At 39.2% G+C, this 14,163-nt stretch overlaps 1 protein-coding gene across 1 annotated transcript in view; it reads right to left on the bottom strand.

Annotated features, from left to right (window-relative positions):
• Positions 1–3,858: 3,858 nt before the first annotated feature.
• The window catches only part of REEP5 (receptor accessory protein 5), a 20,852-nt gene continuing 10,547 nt past the window's right edge, over positions 3,859–14,163 (bottom strand). The window contains exons 3-5 of the mRNA XM_072416089.1: positions 8,113–8,251; positions 6,355–6,523; positions 3,859–4,277 (exon numbers count right to left, since the gene is read on the bottom strand). Of these exons, the coding sequence (XP_072272190.1) occupies positions 4,228–4,277; positions 6,355–6,523; positions 8,113–8,251 (358 nt within the window). The 3' untranslated portion in view covers positions 3,859–4,227. The remainder of the gene's footprint in view (positions 4,278–6,354; positions 6,524–8,112; positions 8,252–14,163) is intronic.

Here is a 14,163-nt window from a genome sequence, read left to right as displayed (position 1 = left end):
TTACACTACTACAAAGGATTACACTCTTAAAACTTAGAACACTAGTAAGTTGGGTCACAATACACGGCATAGGACAGTTGTGGCAAAATACATTGAACAGAAGAATTGGATATACTAACGGGGCAGGCATTACAAAGTTGTAACAAATAATTGGGAGGAGGTAGAACACTGAAACAATACGAGGTTACTGGTTACCGTTGCCATAAACAACTGCGAGCACTAAATTTGCCGTGTTTTGCCACACTCCTTTTACCACCCGGCTGAAATTTTTATTATTTTTACATGGGCATAATACACTAGTGTGTTTCCTTTGTATCTCACATTTATCAGTGCCACCGATAGGGATGTATTTAAAAATGATTTTTATGTCAACTCGAGTTAGATTCATCACTTCATTCATTTGAATATATAGTATTCACTGTTGTGGACATTTGATAAATGGCCACTAGATGGCAGGATGAGTCATTGTTTTAATATGCATTGAAAGGAGAAATGTAGAAGGATTTGAATGGCTGTCAGTAAACTTCGAGCTGGATTGACAGGAGAATAATGTGTAAACGTACCCCATACTGTATGCACATTTATAAAGGAAATATACAATCTAAATTGAATTATCATTAATTGTATTGTGAGATGACCCAAGGGGCCAGTGTCTCTGTAATAGCATTAAAAGAAGGCCAGACCAAGTCAGACTTAAACAGAGCAGTGATAGAACAAAAGCTTCAGATGGGAATTTTAAATCCTCCTGTTTGCTAGGGCTCTCATTTTGTTTCTGTGTATGCCGTTTTAGGTGTTCATGCACAAATTAAAACAATTTTTAACCACTTTTGGTGGCTTTTCCAGCAGCAAATGACAGCACAGCTTGCTTGTGGGCAGACCAGTTCTATAGCTGTCTTTATATTAGGTTACATATTATAGTACTGCTTTCTTCCAGATTCCCCCTTCTTCATCAGAGGATATGCCTCTTCAGCATGAAAGGAACTATATAAAATGGTTACTATAAATGTCATTACCTTCATAGGATTTTCCCCATTGCTTCTCCCCAAGGTTGGCATTGTAGTAAAACACATATGGTAGTACTGGACAATTATTATTAATATCTTTTGGGCTTGTATATTTACATTCTACAATGAAAGCACTGGAAACATTACCAGAATTTACATTAATTTTTTTTTTTTTTTTAAATCTGGCCTAGCTGAAGCATGGTGTTGCATTAAAATGCTTTGGAGGGACTTAATGGTCAGTTCACAAACCCACAGAATGGGATTTTCTTTCTTAGTTCAGAATGGACATTAGTGCAAAATGAATGCATTTATTAGTGCATACTCAAGCTGAACCCATAGTTTAGTGCAGGGGTCGGCAACCTGCGGCTCGCGAGCCACATGCGGCTCTTTGGATGTGAAGCTGCGGCTCTTTAGTTCAGTCCATCGGAGGCTATTCTATCTCTCAGCCACTATCTATCTCTCAGCCTGGCTTTTCACCGAACCCCTCCCCCGTGACACGCGTCCTCACTGTCTTCAGTCCGTCGGAAGCTCTCGAGTGTCACGGGGGAGGGGTGCAGTGAAAAGCCAGGCTGAGAGATAGATAGTGGCTGAGAGATAGAATAGCTTCAGACGGACTGAACTAAAGAGCCGCAGCTTCACAAAAAGCCAGGCTGAGAGATAGATAGTGGCTGAGAGATAGAATCGGTTCCTAAAGTATATAGAAATATTTCTACAATAAAATACAAAAGTGGGCAGTTTAGCAACAATGCATGGAAAATCAAAATGTTTGTACCTGTTTCACCATTCCAGAATTCTGAGGAAAATGAAATGTCATCTAATGTTATCCAAACTTTCTAAAACCATGCAAAGCCATCGCCCCCATTGAATTTGTTTGCTCAATTGTTTGTTATTGAAGTACAAGTTAGTGTTGTAAGTAAATGTTTAATTGTTTTAATTTTTTACTTAAATAATAAGTAATTATCTAATAATGCCATATAAATTTTCTAATTTGTTGTGAAAAACACTACTTATATATGAATAAATAGATATTTTTTCTTATGAATAAATAGATTAGTTTTTTTTTATCAAAAAACTTTATGTATGCGAGTACTATTTATTGTTGGCAAGAAAAAATTTTGTGGCTCTTTAAACTTTGAAATTTTGTAAATTGTAATTTTTGACTCTTCCGACTCAAAAGGTTGCAGACCCCTGGTTTAGTAGAAAAATGCATGCAGGCCCCCTTAAATGAATGCTTATTTTGTCTAGGGGAGAGTTACAAGCAGCTATATGTGGCTTGCCCTTGCTATGCTCACGTACAAGGGAGGCATTGTGGGCCCTGTGTTTTACAGGAGGACCAGCAACCAGAACTGCTTTATGAGAGTAGTCATTTAGCACAAAAAAAAAAAAAGTAACCAGGCAAGTATAGCAAAATATTCCTCCCCTCCTAGACAAAAATGAGTCTAGACTGGAGAACTACTGCAAGGGTAATTTTTCCACTTACCCAAAAGTTCAGCTTTGAATACAGAATTGAAATGTTTTTATGCAGCAACAAACATGAATAAAAGAGCAGTGGCAGAAAACAAATTGACCACTTTATTGGGTACATCTGTTCAACAACTTGCTAATGCAAATATCTAATTGGCCAATCAAAAGACAGCAGATCAATGCACTTAGATATGTAGAGATTTTCAAGACAACTGAATTTTGTACGCCATCAAAATGAGGACGAAAGGGGATTTAGGTGACTTTGAATGTGGGATTGTTGTTGGTGCCATGCAGGTGGCGGAGTATTATTATTATACAGTATTTATATAGTGCCATCATATTACGCAACACATTTGTGTCAACATGAAATCATGATCCCTCCTGCCTTGTATCAATGGTTCAGCCTGCTGGTAGCGTATTAGTGTGGGGGATATTTTTCTTGGCACTCTTTGGGCCTCTTAGTACCAACTTCTCATTTGCATGCCACAGCCTACATAGTATTGTTTCTGACCATGTCCATCCCTTTAAGACTGCAGGGTTACTTATAGCTGGATAACCCACCATGTCAAAGCTCAAATCATCCTAAACTGTTTTTTTGAACATGACAATGAGTTCACTGTAATCAAACTGCCTCCACAGTCACCAGATTTCAATCCAATAGAGCAGCTTTGGGATGAAATGAAACCAGAAGAATCACATCATGGAAGATCTACCAAACAAATCTGCAGCAACTGTGCCATGGTACCATCATTATAGACCAGGAAGATTGTTTCTAGCACCTTGTATCTATACTCTGAAGCATAACAGCATTTCTGGGGCAAATGAGGTCCAACCCAGAACTAGCAAGGTTTACCCACATATGTGGCTGCTAAATAAATGTTGAAGTGCTCTGGATTTTCTTCCTACATACGGATGGGCTTCACATCACAAAGAGGAACACTTTGGTACCTCTTACCTTGGGATTTAAAGGACTTTGTCCCAGCACTGGCAGGTAGTGAGGGTAAATTTCCATCCATGGAGCCCAGGAAAGCAGCAAAAACCTAACTTGGCACCTAGCACCCACCCCACTGTCCCAAATTGAAAACTTTTCAGGACAAACTCATACGTCAGTACAGTAAAACTGTATATGAATAAAGTGTATATCAGAGAAAAGACACCACAAAATAAATCTTATTTCTAGAAAAGTATGTATAGACTGAACTCATTATTTGTGTACTATTAGAGAAATTTTGCTGTACTTCCTGTATTTGAGATGGAGCAGGATGTTGGTGAATTATCTTCCAAAGTAAGGGGAGTCCCCCTGTTAGGTGTTCCCGGCAGTGGTGTCCCTATTAAAGGGATTCCTATGTAATATCACAAAACCTAACACAAAACACAGGGCCACAAGGTGTTCAGTATGGCCACGTTGTTTATTGAGGTCCATTAAATACAGGACAATATTACATGTAAAAGCCTTTCCCATACTGGTATTTATCTTTGTTTAGCTCTGGACACTTGATGCCTTTTAAATAAAAATGCTTACCGTATCTATTGACAACAACAAAAATAGTACAACTACTGAAACACATGATCGTCATATCAAAAAACAGGTTTCCAAGGCAACAATATTAATAGCTCTCAGCAGCAGCGAGGCCTGGAACTCAGAGCTCCCCAGTGATTGGTCAGCCATGTGTTCCAGGCCTCCCCGTCAGAAGAGGAGTAGAGGCCATAGCACTGCCCCATGTAACAGGCTGATAGGGAGCTGCTTCATATATCTCCGTTAGGTGCTCTTCTTCTCATCACCAAGCAAGTTCACAGTGGCCCGTTTAGCTTTAAAAATAAGAAAACACAGAATTAGCAAATATATTCTTTGTTAACTACACAGAGCTGCATACAGTTCAGGTTAAAACAGAATGGATGAAAAAAATAAAATGCATATTTAACAATTGGTATCTGGCTTTTGTAGTTCCCTTCATTGTAGAATTTCGATCAGGAACAGAAAGAGCTGCAATCAGATGAGACGCTTGCACGTATTTGGACAAGAAGCAGACTGACCGCAGAAGAGAGCTTTCTACTGGTGCTTACTGTCCAATCAATCGCTGGGGCAGAACGGTGACCCCACTGTATTGCAGAACATACTAGAAACAAAGTCATGTCACCAGTCTGACAAGGCTGGTTGGACAAGCAGAAGAGTACAATACATACAAATCTGCTCCCTTATGTACAGTATTTATTTTGTGCCTTTACATGTTTGCTTGGAGTGGAGATTTAGGTTCTACCTAGCACAACTTGGGTTTGGTTAAAAATAGGCCTAAATCTATTATCCTTTACATAACACTAACAAGTGCAATGATTTACAGTAATTCTTAGCAAGCGTTGCTCTAAATATCCAAGAGAAATTCAGAAGCTGCCATTACTCCCTAGTTTTCAAATGTCTCTGGATTTAGTTAATGGAAGCCCATTTTTTTTTAAATAGAAAGGCCCACTGAAAACTGGTCACATGAATGCGAGAAGACTTGGGAAGGATTGGATAACAGCAAGTTATTGAAGGTAATGGAAGCAGGAAAAATTGGGAAGTGTAAGAAGGAGGGGCAAAATGGTGATAGTTGGAAGACTGTGTTAAGAACCAAGTGGCAGGCCTTGGTAAATTGACAATGGGTCGGTCAGGCTCATTGTTACCCAAGGCTCAATGGGGGAGGATGCCTAAAACAGTTCTGGGCATGAAAGCAAGGTGTGAACACATACTGCATTGACGTTTGCATTTCTATTTGGCATTAGACCGTGCCCACGCCAACCTGTCAGGCGCCAAAAAGTGTATTAAATCTTGATCATGGAGCAATGAAATCAGGGGGACTACTGTGATAATTTGTGCTTTCTTTTAGATCACCCGGATGACTGGATTGTGTGGTTTTATCGTAGAGACCCAACAGGTCAGAGCTGTTCTGTCAGCACAAAGGAGTCCTACACAGTATTTGGCTATGTACACACTTCCAATGGTTCTCGCCCGATAATCGGACGAGAATCTGAAGTGTGTACAGCATGTGTCGTTCATCGTCTGAACGACGGTCCTGGCGGATCCACAGACGATGAACGACCAACGATTGTAATGCAAGTGAAGGAAGAGAGTGCACCGCGCAGTGCCGCTCTGTCCCTCTTCCCCTCCCCTCTGCATAGAGTAGAATGGTGCTGTATGTACAGCACTTGTTCTTGCATCATGCAATATTAGTCGTTGGAAAGGATCGCGAAAGATCCTTTCCAACGACTATTATTGGACGTGTGTATGCGGCTTTAGGCAGGGGATTTTATTGTTGTGGCTGATCAGTGCACAGATCTCAGCACCACTCGGTAACAATGCAGCTGCCATGTCACAACCATATTGGGGGTGGGTGGAGATCTCCATGGGAGGGACCTGATAACCTAAACAACCCAGCAGGTGAATGTACTTCACCCCACCCTAAAGGAATGATCCTTAATTGAACTTGGCTATTAAAAGTAAATTAGGTCAGCATGTGTTTTAGCTAAAAACACCTTTTAAACAACCCTCTAGTTAAAATACTGCAGAGTGTGCTTAAAGAAACAGCTTGTGTGTTCATTAAACATGTTTTCTTCTAATAATTACTGTTGTACATGTACATAAGTTTGGCAATGTGTGAACCTGTTTACCAATTGCAATTCTTTATGAACACTGTGGCAGCCATACTTTCTCATTCCATATACAGGTTCTGCTGCCTGGTTGGTATGCTTGCATTACAGTTGTGCCTCACTGTTCATTGTATAAGTTTCTAAAGCAGCCCCTCCATTGGCCAACCCATGCAGCGCCCCCCGTCCTAATGATATGTTTCTTTAACCCCCCCCTTCTTACAGAAGTATCTTCCTGGCATCATTCTGGGACAAGAAATCCTATTACCTTCCTTCCCAATTGTGTCTGCAGTCTCGGCAGCCTTGTCTTTAATGTCCTTCACCAGGCGATCCATCTGACCCTCATGTTTGAGGAAGAACGGACGGATAATTTTGTTGTAAAGCATCACAGCGCCATTAGATGGTCTGGGAGACATACACCACAGCAGGAATCCACACTGAGAAGAGAAAACACATTAGCTGCAGTCAAATCTATCATTAATGCTGCTAAATGTACACATAGATAGAAAACAAACGAGGGAAGTTGTATACAACCAAAATCATAGTGCAAAAATGTCTATTTATTCTATAGAGAAAAATAATATGATTCCATGACATTCCTGGACATAATTTTACTCCTATGCCAATTATGCTTTAAGCTTTATTTGCTTTCCTTGATTCCTTTCCCTTCCTAAATATTACATTTTAGACCCCCTGACATCACTGGGTCTCCCACACCTTTCAACACTGACCAGGAGTTTTGCAAGTCAAATGTGAAAATGCCTTGACAGGTGGTAGTCAGTCTAGAGGTGTGGGCATTCCTCAGAAGAATGTATTTGCATGTAGACTGTCCTAGGCCATGCTGAGCCCATATAACTAATAGAAATATATATAAAAAGGGCAAAGTCAGAGTAGCACGGAGGATGAAACAATAGGAGATGGGCTGTCTTGCTGCTGCTTCTAATGAACCCAGAAAGGTTCACAATGTGCTGAAATCAGGGTAAGCAAGTTCAGCAACTGAGTGTTTTCTGTACATGACAGAAGGCAAGGCTGCAATACTGCTTCACTCAGTGCTACAGAATAACACATTGTACATTTCTGATCTAAAAGGAAAAATCCACAAAATGTTTGTTGCCAACCTGTGCTATTTCTCCTATAGGAGACAGTTGGATAATGCCATAGGGAATCTGTGGGTGTGAAAGTGACCAGGCAATGCCAACTGGGGAGTATTTGTTCCACAGTGGGGTTTGTAATTTATTACCAGGTTTATACAGGTAATAACACATGGCCCCCCCAAGCACTGGATTTTTATTACTTTTTACTATTCACTCCTTTGCTTCTCAACTTTCACATTTTGAGACCAAAAAAATATATTACTTCTACAAATCTGTATTGGAGTGTTGAGAGACTGCTTTATTCGACAAACATTTTATTATCCATCTTTAATAGAAAGTCCTCCCAGGCATATTTACATAAATATATAGTAGTTTTACCTGTCACACCCAGTGTTGGCACACCAGATTTACTATAAATACACATTTACCAAGGGATGTGGGAGTGAGCATGTTTATGAGGTTCTCACACACACAAAGCGACTACAACAAAATGTAATACAACTGTCTGATGGACAACGTTTCTTGGCCCGCAAAAAAGCATCGGACTCACTAAAGTAAATCACACATCGTGAATATTGATGAGATGACCGGGCACTTTAACTTAGGCAATTACACTTGGAAGAGCGTTTATTTCTTGTACTAAGTGCAGTGTGTGTGTATGAAGAAAGCCCATAGCTTCCATCCGGCATGGACACTTAGCAGGGGCAATAGAACTCCTGTTTACCTCTATGATAAACTGACACTGATCTATAAAACACTGGAATACCTGCTGGGTGCACACACAAGTGCCAGGCCCAAGAAATTACATGGAAGCAGGACAGTTTTTTTTTTTTTTTTTTTTTAAGACTAAATACAGAACAGAAAAAAATTAATTGCATAATGAAACATAAATAATTGGGATCAGCAAGTGGTTAGACCATGGACTAACTTACCTTGATCATGTAGTAGAAGGGAAACCAGGACAAGAAGATATCAGAGAAGAATTCAATGATGCTGAACACCCCATAAACCACCCAATAGGTCAACCATTGTGTGTCATCATCTTTGTTTGGACTTTCAATGGCTTTAATTCTTAAAAAAAAAAATAGAATATATATATTAGTAGTAATATATTAATAATTATAGTTTTTTTCAGTAGAATTTTAATTAAATAACTATTGCACAATGTTTATCTCTGGCATAGATAGTTTAGCCTGGGTTCACTCCCAAATTTTTTATGGCTTAATGTGCTCCAGTACTGTACTTTCAGCAATGCCAGGGCTGCCTGCCAATAATGACTGTACCTATTTGGAAAAGGCTTTTAACAGGCTGCCATAACCGCAAGAATCCTGATTATTACATTATGGAGTAGGGAGGAGCTGTCTGTGTTCCCATGTTGGGAACCTTCAGTTTGATTCTCCTAGTGGGTAGGGAGGCTGACCACAGCAGAACAAAGAAATAACATAAAATGGTTTCTGAATGCCGAATGGCACAATGGTGAAGCACCAACACCAGCCTCTATTTTCAGCTCTTGCCCCTACCGCAGTCTTGTATTGGATATACAGATATGGAAAAGCTGGCAGTGTGACAATGTTCTGTTTTCCACCAATTACTATTTATTCTGGCAGCAAATGCACAGCAAGTCCTTTTAAACTGGTGCCAAAAACATGGTAACAAGCAATAAACAATTGTTTTGTCATGTATTTCTTCCGCTACAGGCCATTACCTCCAAGGTGCAAGATTTTAAAGGGTGCCATGTTTTTGCATCTAACAAGTACGTTATGAGCACTGAATAAAAAGCTGCAATTATATACCGGTAGTCCCGGGTTACATATGAGATAGGGCCTGTAGGTTTGTTCTTAAGTTGAATTTGTATGTAAGTTGGAACAGGTACACTATTTTAATAAATGCAATTAGGACAGATGTTTGTTTCAACATAATATTAGGCAGAGTGGTGTCAGTTACTGTATAAAATCCTCACTGTGAGTTATTCACAAAGCAAAAAAAAAAAAAAAAAAAAAAAACTTTATGGAACCTAAACATTTTTTAACTTCTGGAGCAAGATGTGATTTGATATGCAAAAACAAACAACTGTAGAGTTTGTCATAGAGTTGGTCATTAAAGAGTTACAAAATGTTACAGAACAGGAAAATACTTTCTACAAAAGTCATGGGAACCCCCTCCCCCCCCCTATCAAGCCTCTGCCCTGCACAGGAATGAGCAGGGAAGCCAGGTCTGTCCTTAACTTGGGGACTACCTGTATTGGTATTAAAAACAGACTATGAAAGATAGTCAGAGACACGTTTGCAACAACTTTCTCGTCTATCTCAGGAATTTTAGTACATTGTAAAAAAAAAAAAAAAAAACATCCTGTACTGTATTGCTAAATGTCACTGTAGCCACTATACTATGAGGTTTCTATAACGTTGTAGATATTACATTATCAGCAATTTACACACAAGCCTGACAAGAAAAATCTCATTGCCATACAAAGAATTACACAGATATAGAGAAAAGGAGAAGAAAAGCATGTTTTATAAATGCCCGTATTAAACTTAAAACTTACCTGTAACGTCACTTTGCACCAGAGCTTGATAATCTGATGGGATAACTAAAATTTGGGCATTCCAAGGGATGGGGCAAGATTACAACCTAACTATAACACAATAAGCACTCATTATGCCATAGAGTACCCCTCATTTTCCATCACAGACTTCACACGGATTACAGTAGCCATCAACAACCTACAGCAAAATTAACTGGCTTAGCCAGCAGTGTTCTCCACAAAAAAATTTTATCTGGAAAGGAGAGAGGAATAATGTATAGGAATAAGAAATGTAATATAAGTATAGCATAGATTTATTCTAAAATGAAGTATGGCTCTCCAGCAGAACTGGCAAGCTGCTAACTTTCACACCACACAAATCTCAGCCTGAGCAGCTGTGCAATGACAGTCGGGTGGCTACTGAAAGATGTTGGGTGGGGAGTCCGGCTATAAGGGTCTGGGGAGAACACAGCTCAGTATGGGTTTAGTTTGAAGCCGAGAATGCCGGATAGGCAGATTCTGGGATTTATGTAGTGGTACGCCATGCTTCTCTGAAGCTGCGCCACATACCCTACCATGCCGGGCACTGGACTAAAGTGATGGGTGGCACTGGGGAAGTACAAAATCTGTGCACAAACTTCCAGAACTAAACAGAATTCTCTAGCTATACACTATTGTTCAGGGAATGGATTGACAACTCAATAAATTATACATTAAAAGACTGAAGTGAAACAAACACAAGATCTGACAACAGCTTTGAGAAGCTACAAAGATACATAGCAAAGTATCCAAACCTTTTTCTTAAGAGGCTGCAAACCTAAAAAAAAGACGACTTTATATCTTTGTCTTCCTTACAGATCGGTATGGACAGGCTGAAAAACTGGTTTTACACACAAAAGAAAATAGTCTGGGTTTATCCCAGTTTAGAACAATTACTCAGTACTATATATAGTCCATCTGAACAGACTTTGACACCTGCATGAAGCACGTATGACCAAAATGAAATGAACATTTCAAATGTGTACACAAATGCCAAAAGCAATTTTATTGCATTTTTATTACTTGCCAAGAGTTATAACTAATTTTTCCAAAAAGATGGTGTTCGATCACATCAGTCACATCTGGTATCATCCAGTACAGGGTTTCTTTTATATATATATAAAAAAAAAAAATAAACTTTCAAGTAATCGGGGAAACCTTGCTATAATTGCTTTATTCACAGCTCACAGTATATGTGAAATAGTGTGGTGGTCATCAGTAGGAAGAATCACTTTTACATTCCTGAGCAGTGGGAAGAATGTCACCCTTACAGATAGCCAAGCAGACCATTGGTGTCAGAGTCACAAGAGAACCCCTAGGTTTCAAGCTACATATACACGAGCCGAATGGTTAAAATATTAAAATATTTATGGGAAGTTATCATACCTCCAATAACAATCAGATCCCTAAAAACAGACAATACCCAGAAACGTAAAAACTTACAATGAACTTGTATTTAACAGATCAAAAAGAGAGCACATTTTATATATCAGTGAATATCTTGTTATATCTGTTGAGAAAAAAAAAAATGTTAAATGCTGCTGGAAACTTCTTGTGCTCTTTGCATGTGTCAAATTCATACCAATGACATGGTTTCCAGCCATCCTTTAGGACAACAGGGCATTCCCTCCATGTCATGGGAAGCATAAGGAGGGGTTTGTAGTGCTTGATCTATGTGACAACTATGCATCCTAAGAGTGGCATGAGAATGCTATCTAGGCCAGGGCAATTCACTAAACCCAAGTAAAACCCAGTAAATTACCATTAAAGTTTAATTTTTAGAAGTCAGGATGCTGCCAATGCCTGGTCTGACTGGGGACCCATTTTATAATGATGCAGCCTAAGAGGAGGGATAGAAACATAGGGTGAAGATGGTAACAGATGTGAATTTAGCATTGTGGAGCCTCTCACGTATTCAGAATTGTTGACACAAAACAGAGTTCTTGCAGAGATTCTAACTCCTAGAAAACTGCAATAGGGATGAAACAATGCAATATGTTCTATTTCACAGACAACAGTCATAGCCCATAAGTGCTGGTTTTACTGTTTTACTGGGCATTCCATCTATCCGAGCTATTTTGTAATGTTAAATTCATGCATGATTGTAATCTGGATTATACATTACAACACATGTTTTCATTGGTTTTTATTTTTAAAAGGATGTTTTGTTTTTTTAAACTGGTTAAAATGTTTCTGATTTTTTGATAGCCCCCCATAATATACAAAATAAACTATTTTTAAAAAGTGGACAATAGAATTTGTTCGCTACTTTTTCAAGTTAACTTACTGTTTTGATAAGGACATTGATAAAAGTGGGAACTGGTTTGGTGCCTCAGTGATCAATCTTCTAAAAGTAGAGAATAGAGGTAATGTAATGCTGGAGATCAGAAGCTTCACTTGAATGGAGTACCGATCCCTACATGTATATAGTACGAGTAAGCAGCCCCTAGAAGTACACATTCTCAGCGAGCACTGCATATAAAAAGAGCCGGAGACTGGTGGGTCTGGTGTCAGATAATATCAGATAACAATCACTGAATAAAGGGGCTTGCTGAGCATCTTAGGCATAGCTGACACATAACTAAACGACACAGAAAATACATATTGTATTCAAAAAGAGAGCAGGGGATACTAAAAATAGAGAAGTTGGGAGTCATTTTTTATATACTGACTGCAGAGGCCCTACGAGGAATGGAGTAAAATGAACAACACAGAAAGATGTTTTGCGCAAAAGACTTTGTATGCATGGTGCAGGGGCTGCCCGTAACCTTCTATGGGTAGAGAGGAAAAAGTGTGGACATCAAAGAGTGGGGATTCTACTTCTAATGTACGCAACCACTGCATAGGACAGAGAGAGTGGCAACATCACTGAAATCCCTCTGCAATAGCACTTCTACATAACAGAGAATGGGACCCAAATGATAAAACATACACAATAATGTGCATTTATTATACTGAGAAATACAGCAATCCCATTGGATCACACAGACCTCTACAATAGTTTTGATATAAATGGCAGCCATGAGGAAGAAATAATCTGCCTGCCTCTAATGTCCTTAGATTGTAAACCCCTTTGAGGAACAGCTAATGACATGACTATGGACTTTGTACAGCGCTGCATAATGTTGGCGCTATATAAATACGGTGTAACAATATTAATAGGTCGGCTTTTGTCAGTGTTTACCTTGACAAGGGACTGTGTGATGCACAATCCTACACACACAGTAGGGTAAAACATGTAGATATTGCCATTAAACACAAGAAAAAAATAGTCTCCACCTTTGACCGGACCACAGGGTATGCCTACCATCTTTAGATAATGAGCTAGCTGTTAATTGGACCCCATTTGTCTGACTTCTGTGCTAACCTAGATGGTAGTTGATTCTGCTGAATGTCATTACTAATTTTTGTACTGATGATGTCACTGTTTCACGTGTGTTGTTAAGGTTTATTATACTTTGTGTTTGTACAATGACCTCAATGTAAATGTTTTGTGCTTTACTCCCCTTGTATGATGTATTCTGTTTTAGAATCGATCTCACGTCTTGCTCTTGTACAGCTAATCTGTACGGTATCATTAGGTTATGGAAACTGTTGTAAAATTATTCCTTGAAAAATCAATAAAATTATTATTAAAAAACACGTAGATAAAGGAAACTGTACAGAAAACAGTACATGAATCACAGTGCATACATTGTGTACCCAGAAAACCACATCTGTGGCCATGAAGAAGGAAGAGGAGGGGTTAATGGAGACACCGTCACTCTGCAATATGGGATCACATTTCCTGCCCATGCCCACCATTTCCTGTACACTGAGTGATTTTATTGTGTAAGGAGTACACTGACTCACCACTCTTACTATATGTGTTCAATAAGAGGAGTGGAAACAGACGCACCCACCTGCCCAAATCTTCACGGTGCTGAGATTGTCAGTAATCTCACTTCTTGCTCACAGCTAATAACTACAGATTATGAAGCAATGAACTGTGATGCCTCCAAGTCACATTTTGTCATCTACACCACAAAATATAGAAATACACCTTTCTACTTATGTTCTCGCAGCTTAGCGTTGCTTGCTGGGATTCCTCAGCTTACCCTGCAGTTGTCAGGACTGAATGAACTCCCCTGCATGATTTATGTCATCCCAGCCCTGACAATCAAAAGGGCTGAACTTTGGGGACAGATTTATTAAAGCTCTCCAAAGCTGGAGAAGACAGACTATCAAGCGTGAAACAGGGTGATTCAGAAAACCCAGCATTGATTTTATAAAATCATTTGCCAAACGTTTTAAACCCTGGACCAGATCTATTCCAGGTTTGCTGATCACCCAGGTTCTCCATCTCTTCTCCAGTTTAAGAGAGCATTAATAATTAGGCCCAATGCATGCATTCTGCTAAAACTGCTACACTCTATAGGTA

The sequence above is a fragment of the Pyxicephalus adspersus genome, chromosome 6 (assembly GCF_032062135.1).
Source record: "Pyxicephalus adspersus chromosome 6, UCB_Pads_2.0, whole genome shotgun sequence".
Taxonomy (NCBI): domain Eukaryota; kingdom Metazoa; phylum Chordata; class Amphibia; order Anura; family Pyxicephalidae; genus Pyxicephalus; species Pyxicephalus adspersus.
This window is presented reverse-complemented; position numbering and strand designations above follow the sequence as displayed.